Source organism: Chenopodium album, chromosome 22 (assembly GCF_948465745.1).
Source record: "Chenopodium album chromosome 22, dcCheAlbu1.1, whole genome shotgun sequence".
NCBI lineage: Eukaryota > Viridiplantae > Streptophyta > Magnoliopsida > Caryophyllales > Amaranthaceae > Chenopodium > Chenopodium album.
The window spans coordinates 34,077,246-34,100,008 of record NC_137855.1 but is presented as its reverse complement, the minus strand read 5'-3'; the positions used below and the strand labels follow the sequence as shown (position 1 = coordinate 34,100,008).

The 22,763-nt window shown below is 36.6% G+C and overlaps 3 protein-coding genes across 4 annotated transcripts; 1 reads left to right on the top strand and 2 right to left on the bottom strand.

The window, feature by feature from the left end:
- Nucleotides 1–5,435: 5,435 nt before the first annotated feature.
- LOC145604236 (uncharacterized) lies at nt 5,436–9,446 on the top strand. The gene has a single exon (XM_081660170.1). It carries the CDS (start codon nt 5,436–5,438, stop codon nt 9,444–9,446), a length of 4,011 nt encoding a protein of 1,336 aa, XP_081516296.1.
- A 1,758-nt stretch (nt 9,447–11,204) lies between these two features.
- On the bottom strand, nt 11,205–13,149 carry LOC145603646 (uncharacterized). The gene is made up of 2 exons (XM_081659594.1): nt 12,816–13,149; nt 11,205–12,608 (listed from the first exon to the last, which is right to left on the bottom strand). Exons 1-2 carry the CDS (start codon nt 12,997–12,999, stop codon nt 11,452–11,454), a joined length of 1,341 nt encoding a protein of 446 aa, XP_081515720.1. The 5' UTR covers nt 13,000–13,149; the 3' UTR covers nt 11,205–11,451.
- Nucleotides 13,150–17,537: 4,388 nt separating this feature from the next.
- On the bottom strand, nt 17,538–20,734 carry LOC145605592 (protein DETOXIFICATION 19-like). 2 transcript variants are annotated; one of them, XM_081661664.1, is made up of 8 exons: nt 20,425–20,734; nt 19,058–19,602; nt 18,861–18,947; nt 18,699–18,755; nt 18,371–18,609; nt 18,152–18,270; nt 17,871–18,008; nt 17,538–17,773 (listed from the first exon to the last, which is right to left on the bottom strand). In XM_081661664.1, the coding sequence occupies exons 1-7, from the start codon at nt 20,698–20,700 to the stop codon at nt 17,880–17,882; spliced, it is 1,452 nt and encodes a 483-aa protein (XP_081517790.1). In that variant the 5' UTR covers nt 20,701–20,734; the 3' UTR covers nt 17,538–17,773; nt 17,871–17,879. The 2 variants fall into 2 exon arrangements, with proteins under 2 accessions (XP_081517790.1, XP_081517789.1); XM_081661663.1 differs by having other exon boundaries at nt 17,538–18,008.
- Nucleotides 20,735–22,763: the final 2,029 nt, after the last annotated feature.

The following is a 22,763-nucleotide window of genomic DNA, read 5'->3' as shown; positions in this document are numbered from 1 at the left end:
AAAATACAAACAAAACAAATATCTTAACGGGCTTAAGTAAGGTACAGTAGTGTATCGACATCTATATAATTGAAGGTAAAATATAAGTCATTTGAGTTGGATTAATTTTAAGTTAATGGTAAAATGTGTGAAACAAATGGATTTTAGCTTAGCTTTTTCTGCTTTTGTTTGGGTTACATCAATTTTGGTTTGAATCAACTTTAAATTAAAGTTTTGAGTATATTTAAGTTTAGTTTAAGTTCCCTTCCCAAAAAAAAAAAAAAAAAAAAAAAAAAAAAAAAAAAAAAAAAAATGAAGTTTAGTTTAAGTTAATTTAGTTCGGGACAGTTTTAAGCTATTTTTTTTGAAGGACAAACGATAGAGCATTTTATTCAAAGTTTTAAGCTAAGTATAGTTTAGGTGATTGATTTAAAACTTTTGGATAGAGCTCCAATAATGTTGGTTTTATACTACAATTGATTATAATAAATCACATAATACATGGGATTTTTTTGGTATTTGGAATAAAGAAGATTTATGTGTGGTTTGCTGGTTTCAAATACATTGACTAAATATAAAATGCATGTACAAATTATTAAAAAAAAAAAAAACATTTATATTTTATAGTATTTGTATACACTTCTCTTTTAGACACAATAAATTAAAGATCACCGTGTGTCCGTGTGATAGAGAGCTACTACATATGAAGTCTGGTGTAATTTACCTAGGATAAATACAGAAAATTTTGTGTTTTTGTTCGATCTTTATAAAAAAAATACACTTTATATATATTTTGTAGGTTTAACGGTCCATTTGATTAGCTATAGTGAGTGATGTTACATGGTAATTGTTATGATGTATTAGATCTTTTAAATATGGTTTAAAGATGTCTTTCTTAAACTCATTTTCACGTTCAATATGATTTTAATTCTTTTTTAAGTTGTAATGCAAAATCCTAAATGAAAATTCGCAATTAACTCACGTATTTAAAAGTAAGGTTGGATGTCCATGGACAGTGACATACGATTTCCCTATTGAACTAATCTATAGACACTTCTCATCATCATCCAAAAAAAACCAAATGAGAAAATATAGTTTGAATGTATTGTGCACATGACAAACCTATAACGTACAAAATGAAATATTTGGAGTACTAGGCAGTTAATTTTTGACTCTCTAAACAAACTTTCATTTATGATATTTCTGATAACGACTAAGGATTTCATTTGCCGACACTTGTGAAGAAGGTATGCGTTTACAAAATTGGATAACAACAAGATGGATGTGATAAACTGAAATCAAGAAATGAAGATAATTGAGTTAATCAAAGTATCCTAATCCTAATAACTTGATTATCATATTAAAACTTAGGTGATAAGAAAATTATTCGTCTAAGTTATTATGTGAGATAAAACATATTATTTGCAACGACTAGACATTTTTCCTCTCTACTTTATATCAAATCGTTGCAAATAATGTGTAACGGAGGTAGTATGTGAGATAGAACCATCTAGCTCGCTCTTACAAATGTTTTATAAAGTTGGATAAGAACAAAATGCTACAAAAATAATGTTATCAACATTTAGAAATTTATTAGCCTTTCTTAATCAAATAACGATTATCTTCTTTAATTGTAATTATCAAATTAAAGTTGTCCTTAAAAATTCTACAACATTTGACCCTTTATTTGTTTGGTTCCCTAAAAGAATGTAAGGTCTTAAATAAAAACTTAAATTAGACGTTTGACCGTTAAATATTTGAAAATTATGTATGTAGTATACTACGGTTTTATTAGTGTTTCTACATAATTTTGATCAAGTACATACAATTATAAATTCCAAAGTATGATATATATAGGATCTTGCTAACGAACGTCTCCGGGTCGTTGGATAAGTATTTAAAATATTACCTAAAGTAGTATTAATTTAAAAAACATGACAAAATCACGCGTCGATCGGTGTAATTAATATTAATTTTAATGTAATCTTTCTATTTTTAGTTAGCTTATTTGATAGAGTATAAAACATATTTCTAGGCCTTAACCATAAGCTTAAGTGGTTGAATTGGTCCTCTAACATGGTATCAGAGTCAGCGTGTGACACAAAGGTCACGGGTTTGGATCTCATCCACCCCTCCTTTAAAGTTGAATTAATTCGGACCAGGTATGGGGGGGCTTGTGTTGCATCCACATTTCAAGCCCACATTTCAAGCCCAAAGGGCCTTTCATGTGAGGGCGAAAGATAAAGTATAAAACATATTCCTAAGCCTCAACTATCAGAGCTTAAGCTTTTGGTTGATTAACTGGCTTATATATATCTACTTTGATATTGGGCATAATTTTATACTTGACCTAACCCGACAACTAAAAGTACCCTGATTTAGATTTCAACTTGTATGGAGGATGATGATTTAGCATGATTCAAACTCAAACTATACCAACACGACGCAATCGAACCCGACTGAATTATCTGAATTAACACCTCTAAGTTTAATTCAATCTCTTAACCAATTAACCTAAATCTGATCACTTCCTTGGGGCAACCTACCCTATCCTATGAGGCCATGATTAGTTGATCACCAAGATTAGATCTATTATAATCTCAAGATGTTATAAAAATATAATTTTATATTTGTATTGTTGAATTTATTTTCCCCAATAAAAGTGTATGAAAAAACATCTCTCTAAAAGTTGAGAGTTTATCTCACTAAGTTGTGAGTTTCTCGGTCAAAGCATTTTCTTGCATGCAATTTCATTGGGTGTTCTTCTATCCCCCTATCAGTGGAGTTTGCTTGCATTCAATTACAAAGGCATAAACCTTTCCATATCCTTCCTTCGATTTTGCAGATGATTAAAGCCTGATTGGTAATTTCTTCCATAAACTCACCCAATCAGTGAAGCAAAATTTGTCTGCTACAAGCCTAGAGCCCCGAACTCAGGCTATTTAATTTTCTCTCGGGCGTGCTATATAGTTATTACAGTTGTCGGACATGCACGGGAGAGGGGGAGCTGAAGAGTTGTGTTTTTGGCTATAAATGCTCTGGTTAATTGGTTGTCAGTATATTCAATCAATCAAATTTCTTCTCTGAGTACTTCTTCCTCTGCTTTATTCCTTTTTCTTGTTTTCTTCTTCTTGTTAAACTCTGCTAATGGAGAATAACAATCAAGACTCAGTGTTTAGAATGGGGGATTTAATTCCCTCGTCCAACAACTCACAGTCTCACGATCGAATTAATTACTACTGGTGTGTTATTGGTAGTTTCATTGGTCATAATCCACCATCCGTGGAATATGTTCAACACATGGTTAATTCAAGGTGGGTGAGACGTGGTGATATCAGGGTGCATAAAATAGGAGTGTATTTTCTGTTCGAGTGTAGGGAGCCTTTAGATCGACAGGGTATCGTCAGGGAGCACACAGCTAATTTTGACGGAAGAATGATTGTCTTCCGCCGATACCAACCTCTTGATGTCCCGCAGCACATTGAATTCTCGATGGATCAAGTTTGGGTAAGAGTTTACGGCTTACCTTTTCCTTTTCTAACATCGCATTGGGCTCGTCGTATTTTTGAGCGTATAGGTCATATTGATATGCTAGACCAAGTTAGTGATCGGGCTCCGCGATTTTCTGAGTTACGGGCAAGGTTAATTATTGACCTCTCACAGCCATTAATTCCGGGGTGTTTTATCCCTGTTTCAGAAGAGAAAGTGGTATGGGTGTACTTTAGATACGAAGGTATATATAAGTTTTGTAAGCAATGTGGGCTAGTTGGTCACTCCACGAGGAGGTGTAATCTGACTTCTCAGGTGGCGCGACGACGGTTGAGGCAGCGGATGGCTGCTAGGGAGCAAAGTGGGCTTCGCATTTTGTATGGGCCTATGGATCAGCCTTATTACACCAATATGATCCGTGGGTTGCCGGATAGATACATTTTTCGAAACACGGCTGTCAATCTGAGGAGATTGGAAGAGCCGGAAGATTTATATGCTGAAATGCGGCGTCAAAGAGATAATGATTTCACAGGGTCGGAATTCGATCAATCGTCGCCATCAAACGATACGGAGGTCTATTATTCAGGGAATAGTGACCCGGAGGAGGAATCTCACGACCAAGGAGAAGTAGACTTTGCTCCTAACTTATCTCCTTCTCCGGGGAGACACTATGGTTTGCAGGGGGACCCTTACGCTCGGTTCTACCCACAGCAGCAGCAGGGGCGGAGCAGGGGCCCTAGTGATGATGGCGAACCCGCCATGACTTGTCTAGGGGGCTGGTTACAAATCACCACAGGAAGCCCACCTCGTTGGAGTCCAACGAATAATCAGCGTGGGACTTCATTTCCACCACCGCCGCCACAACAACGCTTTGCTAACTCCACCTACGAGGTAGGGGAGTCCTCGGGTGCGGCAAATCAACAGGGGCAGCATCAACCTAGGTCTATGTTCCAATCATTGGGAATTTCTGAATGGGCGGCTGAACCATTCAATCAGTTAAGTGCGAGGGCACCAACGGGGCTACTCCAAGACGTGCCGAATGCTGAGCTTTTTTCTCCATCTCCGTTGAATGTTCCAGCTCCCTCGCATCTTCTCTTGGAGCCATTTCCGCAGCCAAGGGTAACTAGAATTAATTCTCCTAATTCGAATATTTTACCACATGCAAGAAACATTATTGAAGCAGGTCGAAGGCTTGCTCACTCCCTCACAAGCAGCAGGAACACATCGAGAGTGTACCCGGAGCCACTGCCAGATAGAGCTCCTTTCTTTGAGCCCGGTTTTCCCCACATGCCGGCAATGGAATTCGACCCACCTAATTCTCCAGTTTTGCAAAATGGTGGCCTCAATGATCCGCAAATGCTAAGCTCAACAGATTGTCCGGGGGTATGGCCGAGAAAGCGAGCTAGGGAGGAAATTCACTATATGTCTCGCTCTTGTGATGATGGGTCCATTAGAGAGAGCTCCTTCGACTTGGGATGGGCGGCAAAGAAAAGACGTCGAACTCTTGAAAGATGGTCGGAAAAGGGTGGTTTTAGTTTATGGCAAAGGGACAAAGATATGGGTTTCGAATTCAAGTCAAAGGCTATTTCGGATGTTGATATGGCAAGGCAATGGGGTGTGAAAGTAAGGTCTTCTCGGATCAAGAAAGATAATGGCAAGAGGAAAATGCAAACTTCTTCTTCCTCTTCATATTCTAGTCCATCTAAGAAATCAAGGAGTGAAGAAGTAACCTCAAAGGAATCTTGTGGAAATGATGATATGGAAATTGAAGTACAACAAGCAATCATGAGTTCTATGGATGAATGTTTTGGTGAGGCGGCTGCGCCGAATCAGCCCCCGAGGGATATATGAAAATCCTCTCATGGAATTGTAGGGGTCTAAATGACACACAAGCCCCTACACATCCATATCTAGTGTGGTTATTATCTACTAAACTTCCTACTTTTTTATTTTTGGTGGAGACTAAGATGTCCTTTAGTGATGTTAAGCTTGTAGTGAATCCGTTTACTCCAAATTTTTCTTATGGAGTAGACTCGGAAGGTACTAAGGGGGGGCTTGCGGTTTTTAGTTGGTATCATGGGGATTGTAGTTGCATAGCCTTATCTCCCAACTTCATCTTTTGTAACCTCAAAGAAGTTAATGGAAGTAATAGAAATGTTTTATTTTTGTACGGAGAGCCTAAGATTGGAGAAAGATCGAGAGTATGGGGGGAACTTTCTACTTTGCTTTCCTTAACCCCTAATTGCTTAATAATTGGGGATTTCAACCAAATTGACTCTCTACAAGACAAATTGGGTGGGTCTACTATAATTAGGGGCCTTAATGATTTTGTGGATTGGCGCTTGGAAAATGATATCATGGATGTTCCATTCTCGGGTCCTCGTTTTACTTGGACGAACAAAAGATTGAATGATGGTCTCATTATGGAAAGATTGGATAAGGCTTTATGTACTTCTCAATGGTTTGATGAATTTCCGGAAGGGAGAGTTCACCATGAACCTATTATAGTCTCGGACCATGCGGCAATTGTGTATGACTCAAACCCAACATTCCAAAGATCAAATCGACCTTATCAAATAGAACGATGGTGCTTGAATTTCTCAGATATACACTTGATGACTACTGAAATTTGGGCAAGTAGTGTGAGTGGATCAAGCATGTATACCCTTGCTAGATATCTTCATACTTTTCGTGCAAAGGCTCAGAAATGGTGTCTCGACAATAAAACCTTTTGGGGAATTAATTGGAGACAAATCACAAATAGCTTATCAAGACAAGGGTCGGCAGTGGCTACATTGAGTGAAGGTGTAGACTTTGTGGCGGGAATTAACAACTTAATTCCAAACTGTGCCATTGACTTCCATTATTGGCAACAACGCTTGAAAGACAAATGGATTAGGGAAGGGGATATGCCATCCTCAATGATGTACAAAAGAGTTAAGCAAAAGCAAAAGCGAAGGGAAATTGTCTCCCTCCGAAATGATGAGGACCAGTGGGTTACAGGGCAAGACCAGGTGGCCTTGGTGATCCAAGAATCACTAAAACAGGTGTTTATGCCGAGCCTAACATTGCAGGATCAGACGGACAACAATAGGTCAGATGATATTGATCTATTGTTCAGGGAAATGGTTTTTCCGCAGTTAGATGAGGAAGAGGCAGCAGCCTTGGTTAAACCTTTTAACCCCCCAGAAATCAGGAATGCTATGTTCTCTATTCACCATCTGAAATCCCCAGGACCAGATGGAATTATCGCGGAATTTTTTCATGTTCACTGGAAATTAGTAGGAACCTCTGTGATCGAGGCGGTGCAACATTTCTTTAACACTGGTTTCCTTCTGAAAGAATTCAATGCTTCGCTCTTGATCTTGATTCCAAAGGTAGACTGCCCAGAGATTGCAGCGCATTTCAGGCCTATTAGTTTGTGCAATACGATTTACAAATGCATTTCTAAGTGCATGGTCAATCGTATGAAAAAATCTCTTCCGAAGCTAATCACAGATTTTCAGCATGCTTTTGTCCCGGGTAGGTTTATGGAGGACAATATTCTTCTAAGTCATGAATTGATACATGTCATCAACAGCAATCAGATTAAATGTCCTCTGGCGGCCCTTAAAATAGATATGTCGAAGGCTTATGATCGGGTGAGTTGGATTTTTATTGTTAAAACTCTAAAAGCTTATGGCTTCCCGGCTCAATGGGTTAAATGGGTTGAGCAGTGCATTACTACTGTATCCTACAAGTCCATGATTAATGGAAGGATTACGGACTCTTTCACTCCAGAATGTGGCCTGAGACAGGGTGATCCTATCTCTCCTTATCTTTTTCTATTCTGTATGGATGTGCTCTCCAGGATGCTCTTACTAGCAGAAGATATCAAACTGATTCAAGGCATTAAGGTTACAAGAAGGTCCCCCTCAATTTCTCACTTGTTTTTTGCAGATGATGCTATGATTTTTTTCAAGGCTACTACAGCTTCCTGCCAGAATATCGCTCATCTTTTGGGCCGCTTCGAAAAGGTTTCGGGCCAGAAATTAAATCTTCAAAAATCCTTCATTAAATTCAACAATGTCACCACAAACCAGGATAAGGACACTTTTAAGAGTATTCTGAGGATGGAAGATAAAGACAACATAGGAATCCATCTAGGAGCCCCAATTGATTTTTCAAGGAAAAAGGCTGACATGTTCAGATATTTGGTTGACAAAGTAGCGACAAAAGTCATGAGTTGGAGCTCTCTAAGGCTTTCTCAGGCAACAAAATTAATCTTGATAAATACTGTCCTCATTGGCATTTCAACCCATGTGATGAAGTGCTTTCACCTGCCGGTTTCAATAGCTAAGGCCATCGACTCCATTATTGCTAGATTTTTCTGGGCCTCGAATGGAGATAAGGGTATCCACTGGGTCAAGAGAGATATAATTCAACTCCCAAAGGGAATGGGAGGGCTAGGGATCAGATCTATGGGAACTCTAAATGAGGCAATGCTTTTCAGACAGGTTCAGCGAATGCACTGCAATCCTCAATTACTCGCTTCTAAGATCTTCTACAAAAAGGAGTCTAATCCCATGAGCACTGGCAAAACCTTCTCGTTAACAAGGACTAACACCTCATGGGGCAGTAGAGGTCTTCAACGAGTTGCAAATAAATTGATAGGAGGTTTTGCATGGAAAGTTGGGAATGGAGACCGAATCAAGACTGCTAATATGAAGTGGGTTGGAGGGAATATCCCGATTTTTGCATCAGATAACACTCTAGGAGGAGTTGGATCGGGCCTAGTCAGTAGCCTCATTCTTAATAATCCCAAAAGGTGGGACATCCAAAAGGTAAGGGATTGTTTTGAGTGGGAGAGTGCAAGAGAAATTTTGAACCTGGAATTGTCAGAATCGCAGCTGGATGACACTCTTTACTGGGAACACCATAGGACAGGTAATTATACAACTAAGACAGGGTATGCTTTCCTTCAAAGGCTGAAAACAGAAGATCCGGATTATAGCTTGACCCAAGGCTTCTGTAAAGTTTTATGGCGTCTCAAGTTTCCCCCAAAATGGAGCCTTTTCATTTGGAAACTGGTAAGGAATGGGGTAGCAGTCAACTCTAATCTTCTTCATAGGGGTATTGGGGTCCAGATGGGATGTGTCTTGTGTGGAGGGGAAAGGGAAGACGTTGAGCACTTATTCAGGGATTGTGCTCTGGCCCAAAGTGCATGGGAGAATAGTTCTTTAGGTCCCTCATTGGAAATAGCTGAATCTATGTCTTTGCAGCAATGGATTCAGAGATATATCCTGCTTTTTTATAGCGAGGATGGTATTCATAGTGATAGAACCATTGAATTTACTATGATTCTGTGGTGTCTATGGGTAAACAGGAACGGGAAAGTCTTCAAAGGAGAGGAGGGTAATATGCATGCTTTTTCACGACATATTGAGAAAGCAAAGGAAGAATTACAGGCTTTCAGGAACAGGCCGAGTAACTTAACAGCAAATGAAGGGGGTACCAGACCCCCGGGGTTCGACTATGCTTCTTTAGGTAAAGAATTATTTCAACTACAGGCAAATGGGGTTTGCTCGCAGGGGATTATAGTTTTGATAGATGGTTCATGGCAGAAGAGTACTGGTAATGCTGGAATGGGCTGGGTAGTGTTGAATGACTCTGGGAATTTCCGGGAAGGGGGAGGCTACCACTGTAGAGTGGCCAATGCTTTCCAGGTAGAAGCCATGGCTTGCCTGCTGGCAATCAGATGGGCCTCAGCTAAAAACTGGCAAAGAATAGTGATTTTCACAGATTCCATGATTCTAGTCAATTTTCTGGGGAAGAGGCAGAAACCAGACATTGAATCCCTGTGGACAATCCGGGATATACAGGAAGAGGCTAACAAATTCGACTCATGCGTAGTCTGGAAGGTAAGCAGGGAACAGGTTCAACAGGCCCATTTGGTGGCTAATGACTGCAGGGCATCGGGTTCCTCTTTCATTACTTAGTTTTTGTTTTGCTTTTGCTGTTGTCAAAAAAAAAAAAAAAAAAAAAAAAAAAAAAATAGAACAGCTCATTTAAAAAACCATCATACTCACCGGGGAAATAAAAGTTTACTACTTGAGTACTTGTATATAATCAAGATATAAATTTCCTAAATTAGAGGGTCACAAGAATAAAATTCCGAGGTCATGCGTCTTTCAAAGCTAAGTATCAAATTATTCACGACATATCATAGAAAATGGCATCTGCTTAAAGGAATACATGCTGGGAATATGAAACCATTATACCTTGATTAATGAAGAAGCCTTTGATTTATAATAAACCATTTGGCAATTTCAACCCCCCTTTTTTTATTACAGTATAAAATTAGATTGGACAAGAATCACAAGATTAGTCATTTATTAGAATCCACCCATCCACTTCTGCTAAAAGTGGATAGCACATACTATAAATTTGATCCATACTTTCATTTAATGTAGTTTAGGTTTAGGAGTTCTATATGTGAAAATTATGTACAAGATCAAATTAGGGAGACTTTTTTCATACAACATGAAATAAATTTTAATGTAAATCAATATAAGGGTGGATTTTCTGCAAGTTATCGATCCAATATGTACTCAATAGACCTAATTGAATTTGATTGGAACTTATTAGACGTGATTGCAATAAAGTTAACTTTTTCGAACTTATGTAGTATTAGATCTACAAATTTTTTTGAAGTGAAGAGAATGCGCCCTTAGTTATACTTTATGCTCGTAATAACCAGGGGCGAAGCCAGCAAGTTTTGGCAAGGGCATTGGCCCTTGTGGCCCAAATCCGTCCAATTCCACTGCCCAATTTTTTTTTTTTTTTTTTTTTTTTTTTTTTTTTTTTTTTTTATACATGCTTTAGATATTGTGATTACATGTAATAAAGTAATAACTTTGGCCTCCGTAATTTTTAATTTCTAGCTTCGCCCTTGGCAATAACATATACATATAGGTGTTAGGTCAATAATCACTCGATTTCATTCATTATACCATACGTCTGTGTGTATACTCATTCATTATGATGGACTATATGTAACTACTAACCATGCAATAAACTATAAGGTTGAACATCTGAATTTTAAATAAAAATACAGTATACGAAATATGGTTGTAATATTTGCCAGAGTGTTAGATTGTTACAGTAGTTCGTTTGAGATTGTGCATTGATGTCTAAAAGATGGTGCAACGACTTGTGATTAAAAATTTGCCACCATTATGTTGTACTGATTTTGACGCTCGATTATTAATTTGCAACCATACTCTGTACCTATCGATACTGATGCAATCATGATATCCTAGGATCCCGAGTTGTAATTTTTACCATACACAAAATTTAGATTTAGTTTAGTTTAATACAATTACAACGTACTCGTATTTGATTATGGTATATTTTTCTATCATGTTAATTCTTTTCCTATAAGAAAATTTATAAATGTACGTTCTTAAATGGACTAGCACACTTGTCATCAGCTTAGACATGTACGGAGTATTATTTTCTTTAGAAAGTTCAATAATTATATTGTAAATCACTAATCATCATGTTTCATGCTCCGATGAATACAAAAGATATAAACATGTAATCTCCACTTGTCTAAAAGTTTTTAAGATAAGAAGAATGATTGATTGAAAACTATAATTACCAAAAACTCTAACACGATTTAGTAATAGAAACTAAAATAAATAAAATTTTTAAAACAACGAAATATGGAGTACCAGTAGAAATTTATACCGAGATAAATATAACTGAGTAATCAATTATTAAGTCTGAAATAATAAATACACAAAAAAAATCACTGTCCAAAACCTAAAATCATAAAACACCCCTGATTATATAAAAAGGGGACCTCTAAAAAAAAAGAAAAGTAGAGATAAAGATAATCACACACATGTACCACTATGCCTCCACATAAAATCATAACTCAAAAAACCAAAAATAAAATAACAATAATGGAGAAAATGACCCAAAAGTAATTCACATTACTTAATTAAACCACATAACTAAACCAACTATTACTGATAATAAACCCACACTCATTGACACGCCGCCCCTCACGGCGGCGTTCTTTGATTTCGAACTCTCCGATGGCGATGGAGCGTTTAGATCAGACGGGTTCGCACCCCCCGGTCCAGAAGCTGAACCTGGGCTGGATGCCGGAGCTGTTCCCGGTTTAGACCCTGGTGGTGCCGGTGGCGATGCGACACCGCCTTCCGGAGACATGCCTGGTCCACCGGCGGTTGTCGGAGAAACTGCCGGACCTGTTGGGGTCCCAGAAGGTGACATGGCAGGACCTGAAGTGCCAGGTGTACCAGAGGATGGTGACATGGCAGGACCTGAAGTGCCAGGTGTACCGGATGAAGGTGACGTGGCAGGACCTGAAGTGCCAGGTGTACCGGATGAAGGTGACGTGGCTGGACCAGAAGTGCCAGGTGTGCCAGAGGCTGGTGACGTGGCTGGACCGGAAGTGCCAGGTGTGCCGGATGAAGGTGACGTGGCTGGACCGGAAGTGCCAGGTGTGCCGGATGAAGGTGACGTGGCTGGACCGGAAGTGCCAGGTGTGCCGGATGAAGGTGACGTGGCTGGACCAGAAGTGCCAGGTGTCCCGGATGAAGGTGAGGTGGCTGGACCTGAGGTGCCAGGGGTACCCGATGGTGGTGACATGGCTGGACCAGAAGTGCCAGGCGTACCCGATGGTGGTGACATGGCTGGACCAGAAGTGCCAGGTGTACCGGATGGTGGTGACATGGCTGGACCAGAAGTGCCAGGTGTACCAGGTGGCGAGCTTACTGGGCTGCCGGCTCCTCCACCACCACCGCCACCGCCCCCATGGTGGCCGGATCCGGGAGTGCCTGCCGGAGGTTGTGCAGTAGGAGAACCGGGGGAGGCACCAGGAGGCGACGTAGCCGGGGGCTTGGTGGAAGGTGGTTTAGAAGGATATGATAAGACTTTCACAATAATCTTTTGGCCTTGCTGACAGTTAGTTTTGTTACCACTAATGAAGTAAAATGGTCCTGAATGATTCAAGTCGAATTCGGACTCGCCATCTTGCTTCTTTTGTATAGGATGATCAGTGTTACAACTATCATAATCCTCTTTACTCACTTCCAACACTGAATCCGTTGCTTTGTTGTACCTAAACACTGCCAATTAATCCAACAAATAACAATTAACTAAATGCGTCACATACATCATCCAAACAATTAATCAAATCAAACATTTCATGTAATCATCACAAAACATCAACTTTTTATTTTATTTTAAGGTTAAGGTACGTATGATGTTATAAACACGGACTAATTTTATTATAAAAACCCGTAATTAAAAAAGTAGAAACAGGAAGAACTTACGAACAGTGTCATGAACAAGAAACCGATTGGAACCAGCCCACTGATTATAATCCTGAGCAGGGTGAGGCACCCAACCTTGCCTACCATTCACATAATGCCTAATAGGGCGCTGATTAATAGCATCGGAACAACCCGAAAAGGCGAAAACGATAAAGAGAACACCCAAAAGCTTAAGAGAAGCCATGGGTGAAGATAGAAGAAAAAAGTTGGAAAATAATGAGTGGAGAAGAAAAATGATACGAAACAGTAAAGCTAATAATGGAGGAGGAAGGACAAAGGAGGAGGTGTTTATATATAGGAGTGGAGAGACTAGAAGGTTCAATTCAAAGGGAATTGAAGTATAATAGGGTGTACTATTATGTAGGACCCTATGACTTTACTATGTAAATCAAGATTTTATTATGTGATCAATTTATGTAAGGTACAAAATTATTTGGTCAATAAATTATAAAGCTGGAAAAATAAGGTGAAATTATTTGGTCAATAGATTATAAAGGTGTAAATGAGAGCTTTCCTCCAAAAAAAAAAAAAAAAAATGAGAGCTTGATTATGAGAGATTAGTGTTAGAATAATAAGGATTTAGGATAGAGTAATTTAATGAGTTGTCTTTATCATGGTGTAATGGAATTGAGTGAGAGACGTGATTAATTTCAAGACTTTGTGTGGAATTTTAATTTTTTAATTTGTAGTGATATAAAACGTGTAATTTGATGTACAAAATTGGATGTAATCTTAGAATTTGAATTTTTTTTTTTTTTTTTTAATCTAGTATGGAGTTACAATTTTAAAAAAAATAAAAATTATATAAAATATATTTACTTCCTTCGTTTCTTTTAGACGATTATATTTTGTGTTCTAAAGCATACAATGTAACTGCATCAAAAAAAAAAAAAAAAAAAAAAAAAAAAAAAAAAAAAAAGCATACAATGTAACAACTATATTGTATAACATGAAAGTCTTATACCGAAGTAGCTTTTTAGCTACTTTGAAGTAACTTTTAATATGTTTTGATTCATGCACAAAGTATTTTCTAATAAGGTTGAGTTTACAAATATCTTATTTATACATTTTTTTTTCTTACAATAATTTAATCAATAATGTTGAGTCTACAACTGACTTATTTAAGAGCTTTTGTTACTTAGATTTATAGTTACAAATACCATGACAATTGTCTAATGTACAATCCTAATTGTTACACCAATTATTAAAAGTTATAAACATTGATGTTTGAAAATTGAAGATATATATTGAGAAATAAATCTTTACAATGGTTTTTTTAATCATAAGAGCTAAACTTATATTTGCATTGTGTTGCTTTTACTTGTACCGTTTTGAATTTTTACATTATTTACACGGTGTATTTTGACTATTACTAATTGTTTATACTTAGCGATATGAATATTGTACATGTGTTTCAATGTATACTTACATCATATTAATTTTCTATGATACTTACGTAATATGTACCGATGATTAGGGATATCTTTGGTTAAAACCATTCATTGACAAGTATGAATTGAAAGCATTGCGACTTAAAAAGGGAGTTATTATAAGAAAAATTAAGGATACTGAGTGGAGCAAACGTTGAGTTGTCAACTTGTCATTTTCGTTGTGTGAGAGAATAGAGTGTGAGACGTGGCTAATGCTAAGACTTAGGAAAGTTCAAATTTTCTATAGTAGTAGAAAACGTGTAATTTGGTGTACGAGTAAACAAAACTCATACTGTAGTAAAATACGAAGTACTCCGTAGGAAGTAGTGGTAAATTGACAAACTTTTAAATAAATCGGATGTACAATAAATATTGGACATCCGTTATAAAGTTACCTCTAAAATGAACAAAAGTTATCCTAATATGAATAAAAGTTACCCTGACATAAATAAAAGTTACGAAGTATTTATGCTTTATTGATAAAAGTTACCCAAAAAATTGTAAAAGTGACCCTAAACTTAATAAAAAGTGACCCCCGATGTACAGTAAATTACTGTACACCGGATGTATACAAAAGTTACTCATTGGTAATTGACTTAGTGACTTGTACTCTTGGGACGGAGTGACCTATGAGAGATTCCGGTTTGATAGAACTTTTCTTCTTACCAATAATAAAAATAATAAACACGGTAAATATTTATCACAAATTTATGAAACGAAGGTAGTATAATTGTTTAGGTGTTAGTCAAATAAATTCTACAAGTTAAAGATGACTTGGCATTTCATCATCCTATTATTTAAGGTACTTTTGCCAATATGAATGTATATTCCATGGGAAAATTATTACCCTTATACGTAAAGCATATGAAGTGGCCATGGCATGTTTTGAGGGTAAATTATTAATAGCGTATTTCACATTCATTAAAAAGACAAGAAAAAATAAAATAAAAATATTAACGATTATATTAATTTGTGTTTGTATGAATGAGCCACAAGCGCATTACAAACTATCAATGGAGGAGGAGAATTCAAACCTGCAACCTATTGTACACAAATATTTAGTCTTTGTTATTAGGAAAAATTGCTCCCATTAATTTGAACTTTGCCTCGTTCGCCGAATATAATCCCAACTTTCGTTTATTATCTATTGCACCCAACTTTAGGGGGTATTAATTTTCGTTGCACCCAACAGGTCATCTAACCTGATGTAGCAGGTCACCTAGCCACGTGTCAGCGTATGATTGGCTTAAATTTTTTTTTTAAAAAAAAAAACAAAAAAACAAAAAAAAAAAAAACCCCACAAACCACCCCATACCCAGCAGCCGGCCACCACACCCCCACCCCCACCCCACCACGCCGGAAAATCACCCCCACCCTCGAAAAACCCTTCCCCTGCTGCCGGAAACCGCCGCCCAACCTTCCCCCTACCTCGAAACCCACCCTTTCCCTTCCCCCACTCCCGAAAACCATTCCCCCACCCCCGAAAACACCTCCCTCACTCCCCGCCGCTCAACCCTCCCTCTTCCCTCAAAACTCCCCCTTTCCCTTTCCCCACCCCCGAAAACCCCTCCCCCACCCCTATTTCCTCCGTCACTCCCCTCTCCCCCGTCGTTTTCCGATCTGAATCCCCTTCCCCTTCCCCTTCGTTTTTGCCGTTTCCTCCTCCCCGTCGTTTCCGCCCACTTCCCCTTCATTTCCGACCCAAATCCGGCCTCCCTTCCCCGTCGTTTTCGCCCCCTTCCCCCACTGCCATTAACGGTGGCTGCCGTTAAGGGGTGGTTGGGTTTTTTTTTTAAAAATTTTGTTTTTTTTAAAAAAAAAATTGTTTTATTTTTTTTTAAAATTTTGTTTTTTTTTAAATTTTTTTTTTTAATTTGACCATTCATGTAGTGATACGTGTCCAAAAACAATGTAACACACAAATGTTGACCGGATTAACCGGTTGCAGGTAAGTTGGGTGCAACGAAAATTAATACCCCCCAAAGTTCGGTGCAATAGATAATAAACGAAAGTTGGGATTATTTTCGGCGGACGAGGCAAAGTTCAGATTAATGGGAGCAATTTACTTTATTAGTTATAGAGTATATGTTAACTAAATGTATAAGAGAGAAGTACTCTGTATAAGATTTATTTGTATTGAATATTTTTCAGAAGATATGGCAAGTAAAATTAAACATATGATTACTATTCAAAACAATTTTAAAAAATGTAAACATAAGATTTTAAATGGAAAATTCTTGATGTGTCTGATTTCCAAAATACTTGGCATCATTTTGTCAATCAAACTCAGCCCATAATTTCCCCTTTTTTAGGTCTCAAAGACGAAGGCATCATATGGGCCCAAATAAAGAAGACTAATGCCCACATGAAAAATACAAGTTAAGTAAATAGCCATTTTATTATAATTGGGCTCTTTCTCCAAGTAGAAGGAAATACCATTCCTAATTAATTTGACATCTATAATAATATTATTATTAAATTTCATTTGTATGAATTGTATCATTGTATGTCTATAATAATTACCAAAACATGTATATTGTACAATTGTATATGCTAGTCAGTTAAACTGCAGGTAAGAGGAACCTTAGCATGACCCTAACATTGCATTTGTGTGTTGTTCTTTAGCTATTTTCGATCACGCTTTATCCTTACAAACTCAACATATTGCAAATTTCATCTTAATTAAGTTAATGCATGTTAGGATATTTGTTAATTGGATTCTTGCCGCCCTAGCTAGCCTTCCGAAAAGCTTTTACAGTTTTACCTGCAGAAAATGATCATTTCATTAGTACGTGTACGTTCTCCCAACAGTCGCTGCATTTTTACTGCTGGTACGCAATGGAAGTGATCAAGTAATCTGATTCAGGGACGAAGAACTTTACCACAGCAGTATCAATTTCCTCTTCCTGGTGTTTAAGCAGGAAAACTGAGAGCATGGAAATAATACCTCGTCAAGGCATTCCAGCTCTTTGCCCATTAGCAGCATATTTGCTGACCGTCTGATCACATGAAACATTTAACCATTTTCCTGCAAAGTTCAATTAGGCTTCTAACATTGTTAAGGGCACTCAGCACCCAGAGCTCATGCCCCGAGTTGAGGATGTTCTCCTGTGTATAACTGTATAAGTAGGCCTATGAAATCAAAATCCAATAAATTCTCAAATTTGAGCGATTTCAGTAGCAAAAACACTAGTTTACCATGTATATATGGGGTCTCTACTGCAAACTTAATGGACAATGTAAGCATTTACGCCACTTATGAGAACCGTATAAGGATCAAAATTAAGGGCAACAAGGTTGGACTTTTATTCTCATATGTATACACTTCTTCTACTCCTAAATGAGTACACTGCAGCTAACAGTGAGTTGAGCATCGTCTCCCATCCTGCTCATTACTCAATCTCTCAAATTTTGTAGTGCAGACAGTATACGCGCGCTATCAGAATGGTCCTTTTTATCTGATCCCATAGCAATCTTTCCAAGACCCCTTTTATTTTTGATAAAAACTTTCCATCAACCCTTGTATAACTGATTCATCAGAGTACAAAATTTAATACAAAATTCCCATAATTTTACTACAATTGTTAGAACATCTTCTATTCAATACATAATGTTCCTACCATACCTATAATGGTTAAACTAAAACTGCATTTCCATTGTTGTCAGGAGAGAGCTCAAGCGTTGTCCATTTCTTGAGTCGAGTAATCAGATAAAGCGAGCTAGATTGTGAAAAGAGGCCACATATCAAACCGATCCAAAGACCCTAGAACACAAATTTGTGCGAAATTGAATAGGGTCAGTGCAGAAGGAAACATTTATAAGAACGCTGTTCAATATGTATTTCTGTAAGGTAAACACACATAAGTAGTCGCAATAAGAAGTGTAGAGTGCGAGTAGGAAGATTACCTTGACATTAAAATCAAACTGGAAGGCAAGTAAGCATGCAATGGGCATACCAATAAGATAAAATGTTCCCAAATTTATGAACATAGCCAAGTGCTGAAAACCACATCCCCTGCATACCCCTGTTTCGCGGCCAAGAACAACATAATAAATCATTAACTACAGTTACAGAAGATATATAATGACAGTGAAAAGAAATGATGACTTTAGATATTATCGAACCTGATAATATGCCTTGAATAAAGTCAAAGAACATTGAAATGCAAACTAGAGGAGTCATGGAAGCATATGCTTTAATTATAGAAGTGCTGCCACTGAAGAAGCCTGCCCAAATGTTATGTCCCAACGCTAGACTGAGAATAACAAGGCCGGCTAGGAGAATTGACAGCTTCAATGTAACGCGCATTGCATGCTTTGCTTCATTCGCGTTTCCTGCTCCAAGCTCATTTGAAACTCTTGTGCTATCATGAGGAAGCTAAACTATAAGGCTTATGATAAAATTTTGGATGAATTAAAGATTTGAATGTATTCAAGTGTTACATTAATATACCTTCCTGCAGCACTCAGTCCATAAGCAAACATATAAGCAATTGCTTCTGTATTAACACTGGTTAGTGTTAAGAGAAAGATATGAGATTCACACGTAAATCAAATTCAACAAACATCTTTCATTGGAATACGTACAATCAAGAAAAATAGAAATTAATCCTACCATATTGCAATGAGAGAAGTTGTTGCTTCAGAATTCGGCATAGTGCCAGCCAAGAACACCAAGATCTCAAATGCCCAATACTCTAAACTGAGGAAAAAAAATGTCCGAAGCAATAAAATATATATACACACACCACTTTGATCAATCATATATTTAAAATATGGCTAATATAGAAGAAGCACAATATACATACTTACCAAACCATAGCAGCAGAAGGCAATGCCAACTTCAAATTGGCCAAAACATAGCAAAACGATTCCTTCGATAACCCTCTCCAAGTTTGCTCAAACTTTTTAGCACAGCTAACATAAATCAACATAATTATAACCGATAACCAAAATGACATGGAGGTAGCCAATGGCGCTCCCTTGTAACCAAGGGACGTGCAATAAACCAACAAATAGCTAAGCCCACAATGCAAGATCAATGGCACAAGTGAGAATACAATCAAGGGCAAAACCACAGACTGTGTCTGAAGGAATCTTAAAATGTTTTGCAGGATACCATACGCGAATATTCCTGGTATAAGAAATCTCATGTAGACTGCTGCTTCTTTCGAAATTTCAGGGCTTTGATAGAGGAAAACTAAAATGGGTTCGGTAAACCACCATAGTATGGATATAAGTACAGAGAAAAAGATTGAAACTATACATGATGCTTGAAGATAAATTCCTAGCATTTCATATAATTTTGCTCCAAATCCTTGACCACATAATGTCTCCAATGCACCACTTAGTCCAATCTACAATCACAAAGTTGACATGTATGTTATCATCTAAGGATATATGACCATTATAAATTAAATGGAACTTTACAGATCGAAACTAAATATTGTAGATTCTAATGTATGTTCTCAATACTAAAGGCTTGTTCTCTTCAGCTTAAGTTCAGTTCAGTTCCTAATATCCTCTCCTCTCATAAAATATTCAGTTCAGCTCAACTCAGCTCAATCAGTTCAGTCAATCAGAACAGGCCCTAAGAAGTAATTTGTATTGTGAATTTGTGATTGTTTTTGAGTGAATACAACGTCAACAACAAAGCCTTAGTCGTAAATAGCATAGCCAAGATTGAGCATACATTGCATCAATCCATAAGGTTACAAGTCATACAAGTATACTTATTTGAGTTGGTTGCTTATTTATTTAACATTACTAACCTCCTATCAAACTAAAAAATGATTGCATAATTGGTAATCACTAATCAGCCAAAAAAGAACTCAACTATGGAAATTACTACATATAAACTACTCCACCCTTTCAAATTTAGTCATTCAATAATCATCACATTGTTTTCAACCCTCATATAATTTACCAATAAATTAACCCCTCTATCTATTAAAAATAGCCCCAATTTCCTTTTTCTATGTTCCCTACTCCCTAGTATATACCAAATTCCTTTTTATCGAACATGGTCCCTACAATCTCTCTACTTTACCCCATATGATCAAAGGACAAAACTACCCACTCACTTAACACGGGCCTTAACAAGAATAACAACACAATCTTTAAGGAGCGAAGGAAGTATTACTGTAGCGAAAAGAGAGTTGGAAAAGATCGAGTAGTACCATGAAAGCAAAGCCAGTAACAGTAGCCCAAGAATTAGCAAGAGTAGAACCAGCAAGTTGAAGTTGACCAATATGACCAGCAAACATAACCGAAGTAATCGGAATTAGATAATAAAACACATTGGTTAATATCATTGGAAGTGAAAATAATATTTGGTCTTTTGCTTCCTTCACATCCACCACTTTTGTCAACCATCTCGCTCCGCCGCCATCTCCACCACCGCCTTCAGCCGTCAACAGCGGCGTCGCAGTTGCACTCTCGTTATTAGTCCTCATTTATTGTTGTATGAGATTTTAATTGTGGGTTCGTTTAATTTGAGCCGCCCATGCATATAGTTTTAAATTGTGGGTTCCTTCGTTTTATATAGGTTTTAATGTACTCCCTCTGTTTCTATCTGAGCAAGTCCTGATCTATCTCTTCAAGACCTTGATGTTTAGTAAATAAATAAAAAATTATAGGACCTATATGATAAAAAAAACTTATTGATTTATTTACATTTTTGCGTTAGCATGACATTTTAGTAAATAAATAATAAATTATGTAACCCATAGATTATAAAAAGTTGTTGATTTATACATATTTTTTCTATTTTTTGTTTTTTTTTAAAGAACATATTTTTGCTATTTGATAAACATACTACCCCTATTTTTTAGTTGCAACATTGAAATATTTTATCTATCTCAAATAATAACTCAAAGTTACATTGTATTTTCTCTTTCTTTATATTTATTGCGCTTTAATCATTTTTCTTTTATAAATACTTTTTCCGTCCTCTATTACTTGACACAATTCCCTTTTTTGTCCGTCCCAGAATACTTGACACATTACTAAAAATAGAATTGGACCATTAATAAAAAAAAATATTTCCCCACATTTTCTATCTCTTCACTTACCCTACTCTTATAGTCTCACCCCACTTTGTTGTTTCCTTACAATATAAAAATACAAAAGAGAATCTTCTATATAATAAATAAATTATTTAAATGGACTAATTTGTTGTTTTTTATACTACGTATCCTCTCAAACGTCTCAAGTATTATGAGACGGAGAAACAATAAAAAACGGACAGAGTATGACTGTATGAGTGACATGAGTCATGCCGTCATGGTGTGAATGTGAGCCACGTTTTGACTGATGTTTAATTTATTACTTGTAGAAGAGTCAATGAATAATGGGGTTGGTTTGAAAATTAATAGGTAGGGTTACTAGGGTATTAGTGCGACGTTTTTTTTAATGCAATAATTTTTTTAAGGTGAATGCGGAACATGTTTCGTCTATATAATCAATATATTAACGTGATTGTTAGATAATTATATACGGAACATTTAATTAATTAGCCATATGGTCATGCAGTAGTTTGTTTTATATTAAGAGGCTGGTAGAAGTGGGAACATATAACATAAATAGGGTTTACTATGCAATTATTATAAAATGAGTGATAATATAACAGGAAGTGATAGGGGATTGAGATTTAAAAAGAACTAGTTTTTCGGCCCGTTTAATGCACAGGTTGTTACTTGGGTTAATTATTTTCATATAAAGGTATGCTTATATCTAAAGTAATTGATTTATTTCTAAAACTTAGAAAAAAAAGAGTGAGGGTAAAATTGTGAAAGAAGATGAAGGAATTTAGTTAGATATATATACATAAAGATTGTAGGATATGAACTGACATATTAAATTATAATTCATATGTTTGTGTAATGTGTACTAATTAATTGAACTTTATTTTATTATGGTGAAAATGAAACAATTCATCTTCTTACTTGAATTTGCAAGTTGTAGAATGCATAAAGACTTAAACATAAATATTACGGGAGGTGACATGTGGCATATGCGGTATTGAGTGACTTGTGATGCCATGTGTCATATGAAAAAATCGTGGTTTGTGTTTTTTAATACTAAAGTATAGATTATTTTTTTTAAAGATTTCTTATCAAATCAGAATATCTCATAGGTCAACTCAGTTTATATCAGTAAGGCCTTTAAAAGTGGGGGTAAGGAATTCGATCCAAAAAAAGATAATAATGAGTATTGATATGTGACATGGAGATACAATTATAAGGATTGGAATTCTTTTTATTTTTTATAAGATGAGAAAAATAAATACTTCTATCTTCTATTAATAAGGCATTGTTCTCTTCACCTTAAAAAAATAATATTAAGTAAAAATAATTTCAGTTCTGTAAAAATAAGTCCAGTTCAGTAAAATTAAGTTCAGTTCAGTAAAAATAATTTTGTTTATTAAAAATAAGTTTAGTTAAGTAAAATTCAGTTTTCTTAAAGAAGAATTATAATAGAAAATCAATAAAAATAATTTTATTTCAGGAAAAAATAA

Excerpts from the sequence above, each read along its gene's own strand:
- LOC145603646 (XM_081659594.1), bottom strand. The coding sequence starts at position 12,999 with ATGGCTTCTCTTAAGCTTTTGGGTGTTCTCTTTATCGTTTTCGCCTTT. Across the intron at positions 12,609-12,815 it reads TCTTGTTCATGACACTGTTC|TGTTTAGGTACAACAAAGCA; the intron begins GTAAGTTCTTCC and ends ATTAATTGGCAG.
- LOC145604236 (XM_081660170.1), top strand. The coding sequence starts at position 5,436 with ATGTCCTTTAGTGATGTTAAGCTTGTAGTGAATCCGTTTACTCCAAAT.
- LOC145605592 (XM_081661663.1), bottom strand. The coding sequence starts at position 20,700 with ATGAGGACTAATAACGAGAGTGCAACTGCGACGCCGCTGTTGACGGCT. Across the intron at positions 18,610-18,698 it reads GGACTGAGTGCTGCAGGAAG|CACAAGAGTTTCAAATGAGC; the intron begins GTATATTAATGT and ends TCCTCATGATAG. Across the intron at positions 18,271-18,370 it reads TATTCAAGGCATATTATCAG|GGGTATGCAGGGGATGTGGT; the intron begins GTTCGATAATAT and ends GCCGCGAAACAG.